General features: G+C 46.9%; 1 protein-coding gene across 1 annotated transcript in view; it reads left to right on the top strand.

Moving 5' to 3' along the window:
* Positions 1-17,500, top strand: part of LOC142490646 (cytospin-B-like) — a 230,046-nt gene that overhangs the window by 207,647 nt on the left and 4,899 nt on the right. The window contains exon 4 of the mRNA XM_075593064.1: positions 16,835-17,494. Within this exon, the coding sequence (XP_075449179.1) occupies positions 16,835-17,494 (660 nt within the window). The remainder of the gene's footprint in view (positions 1-16,834; positions 17,495-17,500) is intronic.

Below are 17,500 nucleotides of genomic sequence, written 5' to 3'. Positions count from 1 at the left end.
TTTCTCCCTCCCTTTCTCAATTCCCCTTCCCCTTCCTTCCCCCTCCCTTTCCCCTCTCTCCCCTTCCCCCTTCCACCCCCCCCCCCTTCCCTTTCCCCCTTCTCCCTCCCTCCACCCTTCCACTTCCTTTTTACCCATCATCAAACGAGATCTGCAATGCTCACACTGGTGCATTCTATTATTCACAATGATGAATTTGATTATCAATATTACGCTGAATCATGTAATGTTTTGTTAGTCTAGTTATATTACATAATCGCACTGATGTCATTATATCTTTAAATTCTCTAATTGTAATTGATTACTATTTGATTGAACAATGATACTAACAAACTGTACTAATTATAACACAAATGTACTAATTGTATGTCTTAATACCATCGGAATATTAATAATTAGTTATTGGAAATGCCCATTACCTTTTGCCATTACTTGTTTTTAATCATTATTGCTTTATTATTTTGCTTTCTACAACAATATATATATATATATATATATATATATTCTATGAAATGTATGTTTTCAAATCTTTTGTACTTTATTAACACTATGAATTGTATTGTCATACTATATTTAACATGTAGATTGCTCAAATGTTCTTTTCAATTTTGTTTTTAACTTCCCAGTCCCAACTGCGCATGACACTGATGCCCATGGGTGCCGCGCGATTGTCATCTAGCCGGGACTCAGTATCCCATCATGCAGCTTGCGGCAGGCCATAAGCTCATTGGCTGGATGACGTCACATCCGGTTTACTCCGTGTGAGCGCCGTCAGGCAGTGAGCTTGGCATCCCATCATGCCGCTCGCGACATACTTACAGCCCATTGGCTGGATGATGTCACATCCGGTTTACTTCCGGTATATCAGTGGCCTGCACACGGGTAATGTACTCTTTGAAAAAGCCCAATCTCTGGGTGAAACGCGTTAGAGGCGCAGGGGTATGCGTCCCCCCTCTTTTTAACCATGCTTTATTAAAGGAATTGTTATACAGCACAGTCCAGCTTCAGCAACTTTTTTCTTCTGCCTCGTGGTGCCTGCTGAATTGCCTCTCCTCACCGGAACAGGTACACTCCCTCTGCTTGTTATATCAGCCTGGAGCACACAGAACCGGCGTTCACACATATGTGAGTACAATTGCTGCCCCATGAGAGCTGCCCCAGGCATATAGGTTAATTCAGTTCAGAGAGACTGGAGAGGTCAAGGGGGGGTTTAAAGACTCCCCACTCACAACTCTGCATATCTCTGCCATACCTGGTGCCATCTAGGGGTTTCATGCATACAGCCTCAAGCATGCATTATCACACCAAGTGATCCGGTTCAAATGCAGTTAGATATACTCATTTTTTATCATTGTGGGTTAATACAAAGCTCTGTAGCACCGGGTGATTGGGGTCCTCTACCCCATATTTTTGTTTAAGACGTTAAGTGCACAGCTAGTAAACTACACAGACAGCTGTTTTAACCTTTTGAGTCTTATCAGTGTGAAGGCTGGTTATACTGGCTTTGCAAATTTGAGGCTGGGATAGGTTTCAACCACACCTTAAATAAGTTATGATGGGTAAAAAAAGTGCCACAAACACTCCACGTATAGCATCCAGCAAATGGGAAAAAATCACTTGAGTACACGCACATATTAAAAAAATAACAACCTGTCCTGCTGAGTGTAATTACCGCAGGGTGTTGGGTTTGACGTCTCCGATCCGTGCTGCTACCACCCTTCATACAGTAGGAGGCAAGCCGGAAGCTCATTAGCTGGCTGACCGCCATGGAAACTCCACCATTCTGTAGGTGCAGTGTTACCTTAAACTCTGGGGTCTAATAGCGTGACTGTGTCCTCCTCTCCCCGCCCCCCCCCCCCCCCCCAATAAAACATTACGGCCACAGGGGAAGCATGTGGTACACCGCATACCCCCAGCCTAATAAAGCACCAAGAAGTATCAAGGCGCCGGACAGCATGTGGCAACAGTCACCGGTGCTGGAAATAACGCACAACTAACCTTTACCGGAAGCACGGAGGCACCGTGGTCAGAATATACTTGAGAAGTAAGGTGTCGGTAGTTTTCTCTGGAGGGAGGAATGGATTAGGGACACCATGTCTCTCCCTCAAACCCCTCAAGTTATGAAATATTTGTTTTTCATAGAGTACCAGTTTTTCACAGTTTCGTGGTATGTCTTTTATTTTTATGCTCCCTCTTCTAAAAATGCAACAAAAGGGGAGGTGTTTATAAAGGCTTCCAGTAAGTCTAAAGATCCAGTCTGTGGTTACTGATGATAAGGAAACGTTTTTTGTTCCGCTTGCACAATTATTAAAAACAAAAAACAACAACTAGAACAGAGGGCAGACATATAATCTATTTAGGTTGAAATCAGCCTTGGCCAAAACCTTTGTGACAAAGTAGAATTTTACAGTACAGTTAAAAGAACAGAAAAGGTCTAGGTCCCAGACTAGCCTGGTTGTAATAGATGACTTGATGGTTGAATTCGACCAAGAGCTTGTATACACTTCTGATCAAGAATTTTGTGTGGTATCAGACACAGAACAGCAGTAGAAGAATGAATTAAAAAGCAATCCATGATATCATATGGAGAATGGGAGCAACCAGATTCTGAAGTGGCTACCTCCCTTGATGATTTGCGAGGATGTACCCATTTCAGAACCAGGATATTACATTTTGGGAATCTGTTCCTAAGATAGAAAGTCCCATACAGTATCCAGGTTAACCTGAAAAAAAACCGACATTGCCATTGGAAAAAAGGACCTCATTTAGGGACCCATGGATCGCAAGATGAAATCCCTTTGCAAAAAGGATTATTTAACAGTGGGTGCTGCTAATAAGCCAGCAGTATCGGTAGCAAGAGCCCTTCGTGTATGGTTAGCCAATCTGCAGCAGGATATCCAGGAAGGAGCTAAGATCTACAATATTAAAGGCTATTGAGGAAACGCAGAATAATGCATTTTATTTGTGTAGCATCGTTTTCATTCTGTCCATCTCTCTGCAAGAACCATGGTATCGGTAGTGGTATCCAGAAGAGCTCTGTTTTATGGTCTGCAGGCTCTCTTAAACAATCAGTTGTGCTGCCAACCTCTCTGAAGGGGAATTTTTTTATTTGGAGACAGATTAGATTTTTAAAAAAATCCGCAAGATATTGGTGAAAAAATTAAATACCTTCCACAAGATAAAAAGTAAAGAAACTGGCCAATGTTTTTTAGGGAGGCAGTCTGGGGGCAGAGCCATGTCTCCATTTTTTGTGTGCCAGGGTGAAAAATCCAGAGGCCAATCCAGATTTAATTCCCATTGAAGAATGGAGGACCCTATCCTCAAACCAAATAGCAGTTGGCAGGACAATTGCCAATTTTTGGGAGCATTGGATCCATACTACCAGAGGCGCGTGGCCATTGGACAGAATCAGACAGGAATACACCCTTTTTGTTATATACCCATCCAAGGGAATTGCTATGGTTCTTCCCATTCATCTGACTGCCATGGAGGGCAAAAAGGAAAACACAAGAATTCTTCTTGACGATCATTATCTTTGAGCCCTCCATGGCAGCCCTACTAACCTCCCTTGTGTGGCTTTTCTCTTGGGGCCGGGAGTCTAGTGTATCATTTCAGCTTGGGGAAAACTGTAAAACAGCAACATTTTACCTGTCAGAGGGCCTTAACCCATTCGTCTCCGACAGCCACGGAGGGCTCGAAAGAAAATTATCCGTAAGAATAATTCCGTTTTTCCCATTTAAAAAAAAAAAATGCATCTTGTAACCTTTAAAGGTGCTGCCCTATTTGTTCTGTCAAAAAAAAATTTCCATTTATTTATAGGGAGTAGAAAAAATTAATTGAGAGTAGGATGTGAAGAATCAAGTCCATTTCCATCAGTGGTTGGAAAGAGAATAGATGCTCCTCTAAATCCGTTAAGCCCTGTTAGGCCATTGCACAGTAAATCTTACCTCTTATGTGGCAGAAACAGAGCCATGAGTCATTACGGCTGGATGGAGTCCCTACCAAGGGACTGCGTTGGGAATGGAACAGTGCAGGACACATACTGTATTAGGTCACTATAAGAGCTTAACTACTGTCGCCTACTGACTTCTACGTAGAAGAATCAGTGAAGCTGTTTAACCTCTTGGGGGATATACCCTTACTAGTGTATTTGATTTTCTCAGTTGTGCTTAACTTGTGACCTTTTGCCATATTTTATTTATTTTTAACTTCCAGATCAGTTTGGGCTGATAATGTGCCAGAATTAGTCTGGTAGATTTTGTGAAGAAAAAAAATACTGATTTTCTGCCTCACAGAAAAAAAAACCCATATAAAGTGCATCAATCCTTAGAATACATGCGTGATGAATGAATAAGTGAAAGCCAATATAAAATACAACCACATATTGGGTTCTGAGGTGCTTCTCCTTAACAAAGACCCTCCACAAGGTCTTGCAGCTATATAGATACAAGAATTGGAGCACAACTCCCAGGAACCACATGCGGGTAGAAAAACACAAAGAGTGCAATTCTGTTTAATACAGTATATACAGTCTTCTAGTAGAATGGTAATAGATGCACTCACAAGTTGAATGAATGAAACGGGCATATATTGCACTGGGCAATCAGCGGCAGGATCTTGAAAATACGACATCCAACTTGGTGGGAAAAACGTGTCTTGCACCCATTGATGTTACAGGGATATCCAGGGTGACTGTTTCATTCAACTTGTGAGTGCATCTATTACCATTCTACTAGATTAGTACATAATGTATTACACATGATTGCACTATTTGTATTTCTCTTCTACCCCGCATGTGGGTCCTGGGAGCAGGGGGGAACAGCCGGGACAGGTGTCCCAGGTCCGGTGGCTGTGGGGGGCTCGGCCGGCACTGCAAGTTGGGCCCGACCTCTGGCCAGGCCCGGCAGCCGGTCCTCTCGCGGCCCGGGCTTTCCCTCGGTTGCAGGCCTCTCCTTCACGCTCTCCCAAGCCGAGCGTGACGGGCCTGTCTGACGTCAGCACGACGGAAGTAAGGTGGCCTCGGCTTCCGGCACTCGCCGGCATGTGAGGGAGGCCCGGCGCTTGCTGACGTTGGAAGCTTGGCATGGACAGAGTGAGGAAGAGGCCTGCAGCTGAGGGAGTGCCGAGGCCCGACCGTGAGAGGTCTGGCAGCTGGGCCCGGCCAGAAGTCGGGCCAAAGTTTCAGCACCGGCCAGGCCCCCTGCAGCCAGCCTGAGACCATCCCCAAGGCAAGTCTGTATTTTTTAATATGTATTGGGGGGTGTATGTTATATGTATTGGGGGGGTGCGGGTGTATTGTTATATTTATTGGGGGGTGGCGGGTGTATTTTTGTGTTTGGGTGCACGGGGGGGGGGGGGTGTGTCTTTTTTTTTTTTTTTTTAAATATGCAAGTGTGGTCCTTGGCCTCGGGAAATCTGTCTGGGGTCCTGCCTGGGAGTTGCGCTTTGGTGTGTACTACAGAAAAGAGAAAAAAAAGTCAACTAATTTTCAGGAACACTCTCCGTTAGAAAATGTACTATACAAGTATTTAATTGTTTTTGCCTTTTGCAAACATGTTTGTTCCTTTTATCACAGGTGATTAATTCTTGGGATGTTCAGGGGGAAAAAAGAGTGGAAAGTGTTTAAGTATTTAACATCTTATATGTGAAACATGGGCTACAAACTAGACCGTAGTGTCCTTAATTGCTCAGATTTTACCTTTCAACTCTGTGTAATTATGACGGATATTACTCCCGCTCTTAAGTGACCACTTCCTGATTATTGTACAGCTGTGGTCTGCCACAGCTCGTTCTGAAATGTTGGCCTATTTCATCTCGGAGATGTAAGGTATCCTTTCCTGCAGTAATGCCCAAACATACTGTCTGTATTTGACGTTCTTCCCCCGTGTAGTTATTCGGTGATTTTGTATTATATTTTGAGTTACATATGACTGGGAAAGGTTAAATCTGGGTGAAAACAAAATGGGGATCGAATCTCTTTTTTTTTTGGCAGTTAAATGTTGAATGAGGACTTGCCAGCGTTGGAGCTATACAGTAGTCCAGGGGTGGCCAACTTCAGTCCTCAAGGGCCACCAACGATTGAGCCACCTGTGCTGAAGCAGGGATATCCTTAAAACCTAACCTGTTGGTGGCCCTTGAAGACTGGAGTTGGCCACTCCTGGGTTAAGATTTCTTTCACCGTGTGTTACCAAGAGCAGGAACACAATGCTTGCTTACATAAGGCGTAAAAAACCCCAACCCGCTTAGCAGCAATAGTCTTTTGGAGATTTGTACTTTCTGCGGTGTAAGGCCCACATCCTCCATATGGTGCTAAGCTTTAGTACCTTTTCTCCCTTTCATTAGGCGTGCTAAAAAGGTGTTTGTTTTGTCAACCCTATCGCTGCCAGACGATGCGCGGTGTAATCCATTGCTGGCCACTCTGGCAGCGAAAGAGTTGATCCATTTGTCACATTTATGTGCCTATATTTAATAGGGGGGAAAAACAATTATGCGAAGTCACTGTTTCATGTTTGATTCATGTGTAGAATGATTTGCTCGGGGCTTGACAATAATGCAGTGTCCGTGGCGAAACTTTGTGTAGAATTTGAATAATTGAGTTGACGGGACAACCCCAGTTCCATTCAATCTTTTTATCATTAAGGCACCGACATTCACAAAGTCAGGTCTTCAGAAGCACCAGCACAAGCGGCATAACAAAAGGAACAGACCCGAATACTCAGAACAGCTACAGCTGAGCACTAAAGGAAATTGAGTTATATAATTCAGACCTGTGAGTAACAAAGAAGCGGTTTTCTTCCAACTACATTGTGCCAGGAGATTATTTCCTTTAATATGAGGATATTTCGTTAATTGTACGCTATTTTTTTTTTTTAAGGTTTATGGTATATTTGAACACTAAAAACAGAATTCGGTCCCCTTCAAATTGCAGAAATTGGGCACAATACCGCAGAATGCAATGGGTTTTTAAAAAGTACTTTGACTATGGTATTAGGCTATTATCATTCTGAAATGTTTGTAATGTGATGTATCAATGCCTAATAAAAATGTTTGGGGGGGAAAAAAAAAAAGTATTTTGACCACTGTGTGTGAGTGATTTTCAACCTTTTTTTGGCTAAGGAACCCTAGAATTAGATTGTGAAATCCTGGGGAACCCCAACCCTCTTTCTCACACCCTCTCACCCCACCCCCATCCAACTCTCCTCCCCCCCGTCCGTCCCTCTTCTCCTCTGTTCCTCCCCCTCTCTGTTCCTCCCCCCCACTTACGCTCTCTCTCCCCCCCTTACGCTCTCTCTCCCCCCTTACGCGCTCTCTCCCCCCTTACGCTCTCTCTCCCCCCTTACGCTCTCTCTCCCCCCTTACGCTCTCTCTCCCCCCTTACGCTCTCTCTCCCCCCTTACGCTCTCTCTCCCCCCTTACGCTCTCTCTCCCCCCCTTACGCTCTCTCTCCCCCCCCTTACGCTCTCTCTCCCCCCCTTACGCTCTCTCTCCCCCCCTTACGCTCTCTCTCCCCCCCCTTACGCTCTCTCTCCCCCCCCTTACGCTCTCTCTCCCCCCCCTTACGCTCTCTCCCCCCCTTACGCTCTCTCCCCCCCTTACGCTCTCTCTCCCCCCTTACGCTCTCTCCCCCCTTACGCTCTCTCTCCCCCCTTACGCTCTCTCTCCCCCCTTACGCTCTCTCTCCCCCCTTACGCTCTCTCTCCCCCCTTACGCTCTCTCTCCCCCCTTACGCTCTCTCTCCCCCCTTACGCTCTCTCTCCCCCTTACGCTCTCTCTCCCCCCTTACGCTCTCTCTCCCCCCTTACGCTCTCTCTCCCCCTTACGCTCTCTCTCCCCCTTACGCTCTCTCTCCCCCTTACGCTCTCTCTCCCCCCTTACGCTCTCTCTCCCCCCTTACGCTCTCTCTCCCCCCTTACGCTCTCTCTCCCCCCCTTACGCTCTCTCTCCCCCCCTTACGCTCTCTCTCCCCCCCTTGCGCTCTCTCTCCCCCCCTTGCGCTCTCTCTCCCCCCCTTGCGCTCTCTCTCCCCCCCTTGCGCTCTCTCTCCCCCCCTTGCGCTCTCTCTCCCCCCCTTGCGCTCTCTCTCCCCCCCTTGCGCTCTCTCTCCCCCCTTGCGCTCTCTCTCCCCCCCTTGCGCTCTCTCTCCCCCCCTTGCGCTCTCTCTCCCCCCCTTGCGCTCTCTCTCCCCCCCTTGCGCTCTCTCTCCCCCCCTTGCGCTCTCTCTCCCCCCCTTGCGCTCTCTCTCCCCCCCTTGCGCTCTCTCTCCCCCCCTTGCGCTCTCTCTCCCCCCCTTGCGCTCTCTCTCCCCCCCTTGCGCTCTCTCTCCCCCCCTTGCGCTCTCTCCCCCCTTATGCTCTCTCTCTCTCTCGCCTCCTTACACTCTCTCTCTCGCCCCCTTACGCTCTCTCTCTCGCCCCCTTACGCTCTCTCTCTCGCCCCCTTACGCGCTCTCTCTCTCTCGCCCCCTTACGCTCTCTCTCTCTCGCCCCCTTACGCTCTTTCTCTCTCGCCCCCTTATGCTCTTTCTCTCTCTCTCTTGCCCCCTTACGCTCTCTCTCTCTCGCCCCCTTACGCGCTCTCTCTCTCGCCCCTTTACCCTCCCTCTCTCTCGCCCCCTTACGCTCTCTCTCGCCCCCTTACGCTCTCTCTCTCTCTCTCGCCCCCTTACGCTCTCTCTCTCTCGCCCCCTTACGCTCTCTCTCTCTCGCCCCCTTACGCTCTCTCTCTCTCTCGCCCCCTTACGCTCTCTCTCTCTCGCCTCCTTACGCTCTCTCTCTCGCCCCCTTACGCTCTCTCTCTCGCCCCCTTACGCTCTCTCTCTCGCCCCCTTACGCGCTCTCTCTCTCTCGCCCCCTTACGCTCTTTCTCTCTCGCCCCCTTATGCTCTTTCTCTCTCTCTCTTGCCCCCTTACGCTCTCTCTCTCTCGCCCCCTTACGCGCTCTCTCTCTCGCCCCTTTACGCTCCCTCTCTCTCGCCCCCTTACGCTCTCTCTCGCCCCCTTACGCTCTCTCTCTCTCTCTCGCCCCCTTACGCTCTCTCTCTCTCTCGCCCCCTTACGCTCTCTCTCTCGCCCCCTTACGCTCTCTCTCTCTCTCGCCCCCTTACGCTCTCTCTCTCGCCCCCTTACGCGCTCTCTCTCTCTCTCTCGCCCCCTTATGCTCTCTCTCTCTCTCTCGCCCCCTTATGCTCTCTCTCTCGCCCCCTTACGCTCTCTCTCTCGCCCCCTTACGCTCTCTCTCTCGCCCCCTTACGCTCTCTCTCTCTCCCCCTTACGCTCTCTCTCTCTCTCGCCCCCTTGCGCTCTCTCTCCCCCCCTTGCGCTCTCTCTCCCCCCCTTGCGCTCTCTCTCCCCCCCTTGCGCTCTCTCTCCCCCCCTTGCGCTCTCTCTCCCCCCCTTACGCTCTCTCTCTCGCCCCCTTACGCTCTCTCTCTCGCCCCCTTACGCTCTCTCGCCCCCTTACGCTCTCTCTCTCTCGCCCCCTTACGCTCTTTCTCTCTCGCCCCCTTATGCTCTTTCTCTCTCTCTCTTGCCCCCTTACGCTCTCTCTCTCTCGCCCCCTTACGCGCTCTCTCTCTCGCCCCTTTACGCTCCCTCTCTCTCGCCCCCTTACGCTCTCTCTCTCTCTCTCTCGCCCCCTTACGCTCTCTCTCTCTCTCGCCCCCTTACGCTCTCTCTCTCGCCCCCTTACGCTCTTTCTCTCTCTCTCTTGCCCCCTTACGCTCTCTCTCTCTCGCCCCCTTACGCGCTCTCTCTCTCGCCCCTTTACGCTCCCTCTCTCTCGCCCCCTTACGCTCTCTCTCTCTCTCTCTCGCCCCCTTACGCTCTCTCTCTCTCTCGCCCCCTTACGCTCTCTCTCTCGCCCCCTTACGCTCTCTCTCTCGCCCCCTTACGCTCTCTCTCTCTCGCCCCCTTACGCGCTCTCTCTCTCTCTCTCGCCCCCTTATGCTCTCTCTCTCACCCCCTTACGCTCTCTCTCTCTCTCGCCCCCTTACGCTCTCTCTCTCGCCCCCTTACGCTCTCTCTCTCGCCCCCTTACGCTCTCTCTCTCGCCCCTTACGCTCTCTCTCTCTCGCCCCCTTACGCTCTCTCTCTCGCCCCCTTACGCTCTCTCTCTCGCCCCCTTACGCTCTCTCTCTCGCCCCCTTACGCTCTCTCTCTCGCCCCCTTACGCTCTCTCTCTCGCCCCTTTACGCTCCCTCTCTCGCCCCCTTACGCTCCCTCTCTCGCCCCCTTACGCTCTCTCTCTCGCCCCTTACGTTCTCTCTCTCGCCCCCCTTACGTTCTCTCGCTCTCCCCCTCTCGCCCCCTTACGCTCTCTCCCTCCCCCCCCTCCTTACGCTCTCTCTCCCCCCCCCCCTCCTTACGCGCATGCTTTCTCTCTCCCCCTCTTCCCCCTTACACTCCCGCTCTCTCTTCTCCTGCCTGGTTACTGCTGCATGTGGTACCGACGGGCCTTGAACAGATGGGAAAGTTGACCCAGCTCTCCCCACATGGGGCCGCGAAACTCAGGTTTAAAAAGTGTGTGTGTGTGTGTGTGTGTGTGTGTGTGTGTGTGTGTGTGTGTGTGTGTGTGTGTGTGTGTGTGTGTGTGTGTGTGTGTGTGTGTGTGTGTGTGTGTGTATCATTCTATCATAGTTATTGGCATTGTTATGTTAAACCAGATTTTCATAGGTTTAGAACTTTTTGGCTTGAAAATAGAATTAAGCTCAAACGTAATAGTTTGGGTAAATAAAGACTTCGGCACTTTTTAAAAAATATATATATATATTTTTTCGTTCGATGAGAATCCGAAAACTATAATTTACAAAATGGTGAAATCTAAGATTTTGGTACAAAGCTTTTGTACTCGCCCCTCAGGAGAACGAATGGCTGGTCACTTCACAGTGGTTTGCTTTTAATGGCAGTGTTTCTTTTCAATGACATACCTCTACATCCTGGTTACAAGCCTTGATGCAGGCCGGAACATTTTACAGATGTGTCTGCCCCAGCAACCGTCCCGCCATAGAATGTGTGCGAGAGAGCTGCATAACTGCACCCTTCCTTCTGCACTGTAAGCAAGATCATTCACCTGTGGCCTCTTTAATAACATAAGTAGAGATACTGCCGCTCTCCTAAGGTGTAATAGATATGTACAGGAATAGGGTGCATACGGGAATAAATATAACGCGAAAGGAAGGGGGTTAACAGGGCAACCAAAAGAAACCTATGTGCACTCACTATAATCATTAAAGGGCTAGGAAGTAGTCTTTTGTGTATATATGTTAAATAAAGGATTTTATTTATATTAGTGAGTGGCTATATAGGGATCATTCTCTAGGATTGAATACTTCCTAGGCCCTTTAATTGATTATAGTGAGTGCAAATAGGTTGCCCTGTTAAGGCTGTGGTCCCAGTGACTGCCTCGGCATGCGCTGTGCGCACAAACACCGTCTCCCCAGTCACTCAGGGCCGGGTACATGCGTCGTCGCCCATTCAGCAGCTGCGCTGAACGGCAAGATTCCACACACACAAAAAAATTGTGTGTGGAACTTGCGACGGAGCTGTGGCCACGCCCCCGCCGGCGGTTCAGCCAATGAGGGCGAACCAGCCGCGTGAGGTCATGGCCACGCCCCCCGCAACCCCCCCCGCCACGCCCCCTCCCATCTCAACCTCTTCCTCCCAGGACCGCGGGTGCAGCGCTGTGCACGCGCCGCCCCCCCACCGGGCGCGCGTGCACTGGGACCGCAGCCTAACCCCCTTCCTTTTTGCCTCTTTAATAACTCCTACAAGAGATGTACAACATGAAAAAGAGAGGTAGTCATTTTATTTGAGCTTTCAAGGATCTATTTTTCTCTGGCGTCTAGTGACCGCCTTTCTTGATATGGAGGCATTAAGTACATGGAGGTTCAGCAGTAATGTCTATCTGGCTTCTGATCACCTTGAAACAGCACTACCCTGACCTCTGTCTCGCAGCTGCCACTTTTGTTATTTGAAAGCATGCAATTTTGTCCGTCTCTCTCTCACGGTTTTTTTGACAAAGTTTTTTTTCTTCTTTTTTTTGTTTAGTTTGTTGAAGCAAACTTTTAATAAAAAAAAAAAAAAAAAAAAGTGAAATGGGCATTTTCTTAGGTTTTTGTTAATAAATACAGCAGTTCCTTGCCTTTTTACAGCAATGTAGTAATCGACGCTGCCGATCGCTCTGATCTCCTCTGATCGATCGGCGAAGATCCTGCTGCCCAGGGAACGCAATATGGCCGCCTATTTAAAAAGAGGATGTGGTGTGGCTTTCTTCATAGTTGCTTTAGCAACCCAAGGAAGCTTAAAGCATTAAATAGGGTATAAAGTGAAGAAAGAGGGTAGTAACTATTATCTACTACTACACTGATTTATTTAAAAAAAAAAAAAACACAGGCTTTTGAATAACATGCTGCTTTAAGTACATTTTACTTATAAGAGAATTTACCCTTTCGCTTAGTTGAATTTTAACATAAGCAAACGAACACGTGTGTGTGTGTGTATATATAAAATACGACTTTTTCTGTGAAAATTTATATTTTCTGCTAATTTGAACTTGGGCAAAACATTGTCCTTTTGGAATCACGAAAAGCACTAAGCAATAAAGAAAACAAAACTGCCTTAGTTACTTACATTGATCATTGATCATATAGCTAACATTGTTTAGTACTGTAATTCCTAAAGTAGCTGAGCAGCTTGGAATCATGCTTGCTGTGCAGCACACAGCCATTTTCAATAAATCTCTCAAGCAGCCAAGGGTCAGAGATCAGGTGGAATGATGGGGGATTGAGTGAGGGAGCCCATGGAGGCTTTCGGGACCTCACTGGCCTTCCCTCATTGGCATGCATCGTGTGGGCCGATTTCCTGGAGTGCCTTGAAAATTCCTTTTCTCAAATGTCTAGTGTGAGACTTGCCTCCTATAAAAGAGACATTTATAAATTACTCTTCCTTTTCCGTCATGAAAACAAGAGGTACCATTTGGCTCTCTTGTTCCAGGAATCCTCTTCTATCTTTGAATTGATTTAGCAATCTCTTGAAACCTCACAGTGCTTGCAGGGCCTCTTGTTACATTAGTTATTTAATATTGCCACTGATAAACTTCATTGCCAGTTTTTCTGATCTTGTTTATTGTATTTGTCCCTTCTGTGTATTATTTTGTCCTCAGTGCAGTGCGAGTACAAGCTATTTTATTTGGGAGCAGTTCTACCCTGCAGGGTGTACCGCCCTCTCTCTTACTCCTAAAGGCGCTGATGCTGCCTAGGGTCGTGATTTCAATTTCGCTCGCATTGGGGTACATAGTAAGGCTATGACCTTGTACTTGTGAGCACATTCACATGTCTCAGACAAATCTGCAACGCTACTTTTCACCATTCTCCAAGCATACAATGCTTACACTACAGCTATGGAGTCTGGGAAATTACATGCAAATGAGCACACACTGTCACTTTTGCTTCAAATCCATTTTAACATGGACCCCTATAAGGGCATGCCAGCTGCATTACACAGCATTTCGGCACAGCCTGGGTTAAGATGCACAGCCTGGGCTAAAGAAGTGCCAGTAAACCTACTCTCAGACAGCAGTTTTGACCTTTTTGGTCTTATCACTGTGAGGCTGGTTATACCGGCTTTGCAATTTGAAGTTGGGATAGGTTTCAACCACACATTAAATAAGTTATGGTCGTTAAAGTGACACAAACCCTCCACTGTACAGCACATAGAAATACCACTTGTGAGCACATTCACAAGTCCTGAATCCTTGACCTCAATCACATCCTTATATGCCTAGCACATCCCGTTTTTGACCCCAGCCGGTTGCCCCGAGTGCTGATGTCATCAACAAGGAGATTCAGAGGTCCATATCCTTGCAATCCTACGTCATAGGCCTATGTATATTCTATTTCTGCAGGAAACCCTCACACTTTCACCATTTTATCCCCCCCCCCCCCCCCCACATTCCTCTACAAGCTGACCAAAGAGTGTCCACGTATTTGAATAATGCAGAACAATGCTGGGAGTACCGCTCACCAATTACACTAGCCAGAATAACAAATGCCCCCAACCAATCCCCCAAGCACTTTGGAAACTTCCACTCCTTTCCTTCCGACTTCCCCTCCTCCTTATACCGTGACTTCAACGTCACTAACTCCACATACTCCCCTTTCCATATATTTTCTTTCAGTACCGACTGCAAATTTTATCCCTAAAGGACTCGCCGCACACCTATACGCATCATACATACTCCCAGAACCAAGCATATTCCTTCCTTGCATACTCATCCCCCTCCTTCCCCATCCGTAGACTAGGCAAGGTCCACATGCCCCCCAGTCTTAGTCCATCCCTCCTATAAGGCTTTACCCATACCTGACCAATCCTTCTCCGCTCTACCTCTCTGCATCCGGTATGCTCCTCCCCAGAATTCTCTCCCTTAAAAATTCCCTCATTCACCCCAACCCTCTCCTCTTTCAGAATTAATATCCTGTCCTGAACCAGACCCTAAACAATCCCCAAAAATTCTTAATTGCAACAGGGCTTGCTTCACCTGCTGGGCAGGCACCATTCTTTAAACCCAATGACGAATAAAACTGTCTCTTCCCTTCCCAAAATACAGACCACTTAATCCCGCACCTGTCTGCGGTCTGCTATCAAACATACGGGTCTGCTGCTCTTTAGCGGAAATAGAAGTGAAACAGGCACACGGACTTGCATATCAACGAAAAATTATTGTGGCACAATAAATGTCATTGATATGCAAGTCTGTGTGCCCGTTTCACTTCTATCTCCATTGATTTCTTTGGGACCTTAGGATGCCCTTTTGAATCAGAGCACTGGCTGATGAATATTATGTGATATTCTACAGTGTGCTTGCATTTTCCCTCTTATGTGCATCTGCTGCTCCTTAGCCCCTTGATTGGCCACATCAAATCCCCTATCATCTCTACAACCCCCACTGCGGGTTCCCGTGCCAGGATCCACATCCCCCCCCCCCCCCATCTCTAATAATTCTCTGATTTTGAAAATCCATTCTTTCTGAGGGGCCTTCACCCCCTTCCATCCAATCCATATGGGAGATATTCTCAACCATAGGCCCTGCGGTAACCTTTCGCCTTGACCCTTTTCCTCCAGGCTTGCCTCTTCCGTCTGCCGTGACCCCCTGTAACTGGTGAGAAGTTGAAGTCAGTTTAAAAAGGAATTATATTAATAATAATAACTATTTTATATAGTGTTTTCTCCCAGTGGGATTCAGCGCTTCACAATTATAGTATAGTGCACGGTACGCAGCACATAGGAATTTATTTGACACATTCTGTATTGGGGGGGGGGGGCGATGATGTGCAGGAATAAGGTTGGTAATACAGGTTGTAGGAGGGGGAGAAGAGAAGGTGTGAGACTTCCTCTTCAGTAATGGGCGATAGGAAGTCAAATGGGCTTTGGGTGTAGAGAGGGAGGAGAAATGTTAGCGGGGTTGGGGGTAGATTGTGTGACCTATAATTCTGTGTAATGTCAATTTTTGTCTTTGAAATGTGTTTTGTTTTTTTTCCCCATCACTGGCTAGATTAGGGAGTCTTGTTCTATAAAAAAAAAAATACCACCCCAAGATACAGGGTTATTTTCTTGATCAAAATCTAGACTATAATAGTAATCCTGGCTAAAAGGAATGGTTGCTTTAAAGCGTTTAGTAAGAGCAATGTATTGCAAGCCAGCCCAGTGTTGAAAGGGTTGTCAGGGGACGTTGGATGGGGCTGAAGCAAACTGAACAAAGTCCAAGAATGCATGAAACGAGCATTAACAAACCGGCTAGAGAAGGTAGTGACATCAGAGATTATGTCAAGTTAACAGTCCGACAGTATGTACGGCCTTTTGGTGATGTAATCTTCTGCGATTTTAATAAAAGGTTTAATCGGCGCGATCTTGGTTTTTCTCTGCTTTTTAGCCTGGAATTCTCCAGCTGTGGATGACTAACTTTTTGACCTGCCTGAGTGGGCTGCCGGCTCTGTAGTCAGAATGTGCCATCTCTCTTCCTATAAACACTACTTGCTTTGTTTTTTAGCCTACCGGGGCTTTAATCCAACACAGAGCACTCACTGTGTGCGCTTCTTTGGATCCAAGTTCCCTTTCTTGTATAGTGGCTTTTATTTAGTCGTTTTCGTTGTCCTGCTGTCATCTTTTTCTGTAACTATGTAAAGGTTTATTTTGGAGCTCAGAGAAAATGTCCCTGTTTTTGTGTGATTCAATACATTTAATATTTTGTATGAATAAAGCATGCAAGGTTGAAATATTAACCTATGGATATCATGTATATTTTTTCCTCATTGTAGGAAAAATATGTAATTCTTGATTGTGAATCATAAGGAAAAACAATATTTTATTGGTCGTCTCTGATTTCCAAATGAATTACTACAGTACAGTATGTCCCTAAATTCACGTTTTTTTTTTTCCTATTGAGATTAAGGCGTGTCAGTACTACACGGTTATTCAATATCAGAGCTCTTATAGGGCGAGGGATATGTTATAATTGGCAAAGTTACACTTTTTATAAAAATGTTTACATGTACAGTACATATGATGTGCTACTCCTGGATGTGGGTATAGTATTTTTCCAGGTAATATTAATATCTTCCAAATATTTCGAAATATAATTAACCTTCTCGGAATTACTGAATCAAAATAGAATTTTCACTTTATACGCACAATAAGCACAGTTTTGATATTAAAAGGACAGTAAATGGATTTTTAAAGAATAGTACAGAGGCAAACTGTAATTATTATTATTTTTTACGACTTTGGTTTTACTATTCATTAAGTTCAATTCATATGTACTTTTTTTCCCACTTATGTTTCAGGAGCTGTATCGGCAGCAAGACGCACTGGTATTCCAGCTCCTCGGGAACTGTCAACTCAGATATCAAGAGACAGAGCAGTTTTGCGTGGTCCTGCCAACACTAAAAAAATACTACCAAGCCCATCCTCTCCCAGCACAGCAACGCCTACAAAGCATCTTCGTGCCCCTTCAAGACCCAAACAAGAAAATGAAACGAGCAACAAAACAGTCCTGGAGTCGCAGGTTAAGGAACTCCTGGCTGAGGCAAAAACAAAAGATTTTGAAATTGGCAAACTGCGTAGTGAGCTGAAGAAATGCAAAGACAAGGACTCTCTGAGTCCAGATGTGCTCAACTCACTGGAGCATTCAGTAGACATACCCCTCATGCCATGCAGTGACCCAGCGGCATTAATAAGGACGCTGCAAGAAAAAAACATGACTTTCCAGCATGAGCTTGTCAGGCTCGGGAAAGAAAACCGAGACTTAAAGCAAAAACTATGCTCTCTAGCGCAATCCCCTCTCTCGGAGACTGCAACAAGCAATGGTTCAGACAGCAGCGTTCTATCTCCATCTACTCAAGGGCCAAGCATTGGAAGCCAGTTAAAGAGTCCATTGACTGGTGAATCTGAAGTTTGCAGGTTGCCAGGAGATGAAAGTGGCCTGCATATATCAGGCTCTTCAAGTAGTG

This window comes from Ascaphus truei, chromosome 3, assembly GCF_040206685.1.
Source record: "Ascaphus truei isolate aAscTru1 chromosome 3, aAscTru1.hap1, whole genome shotgun sequence".
Taxonomy (NCBI): domain Eukaryota; kingdom Metazoa; phylum Chordata; class Amphibia; order Anura; family Ascaphidae; genus Ascaphus; species Ascaphus truei.
Note: the sequence above shows the minus strand (reverse complement) of the source record. Positions and strands in the feature narration are given on the sequence as shown.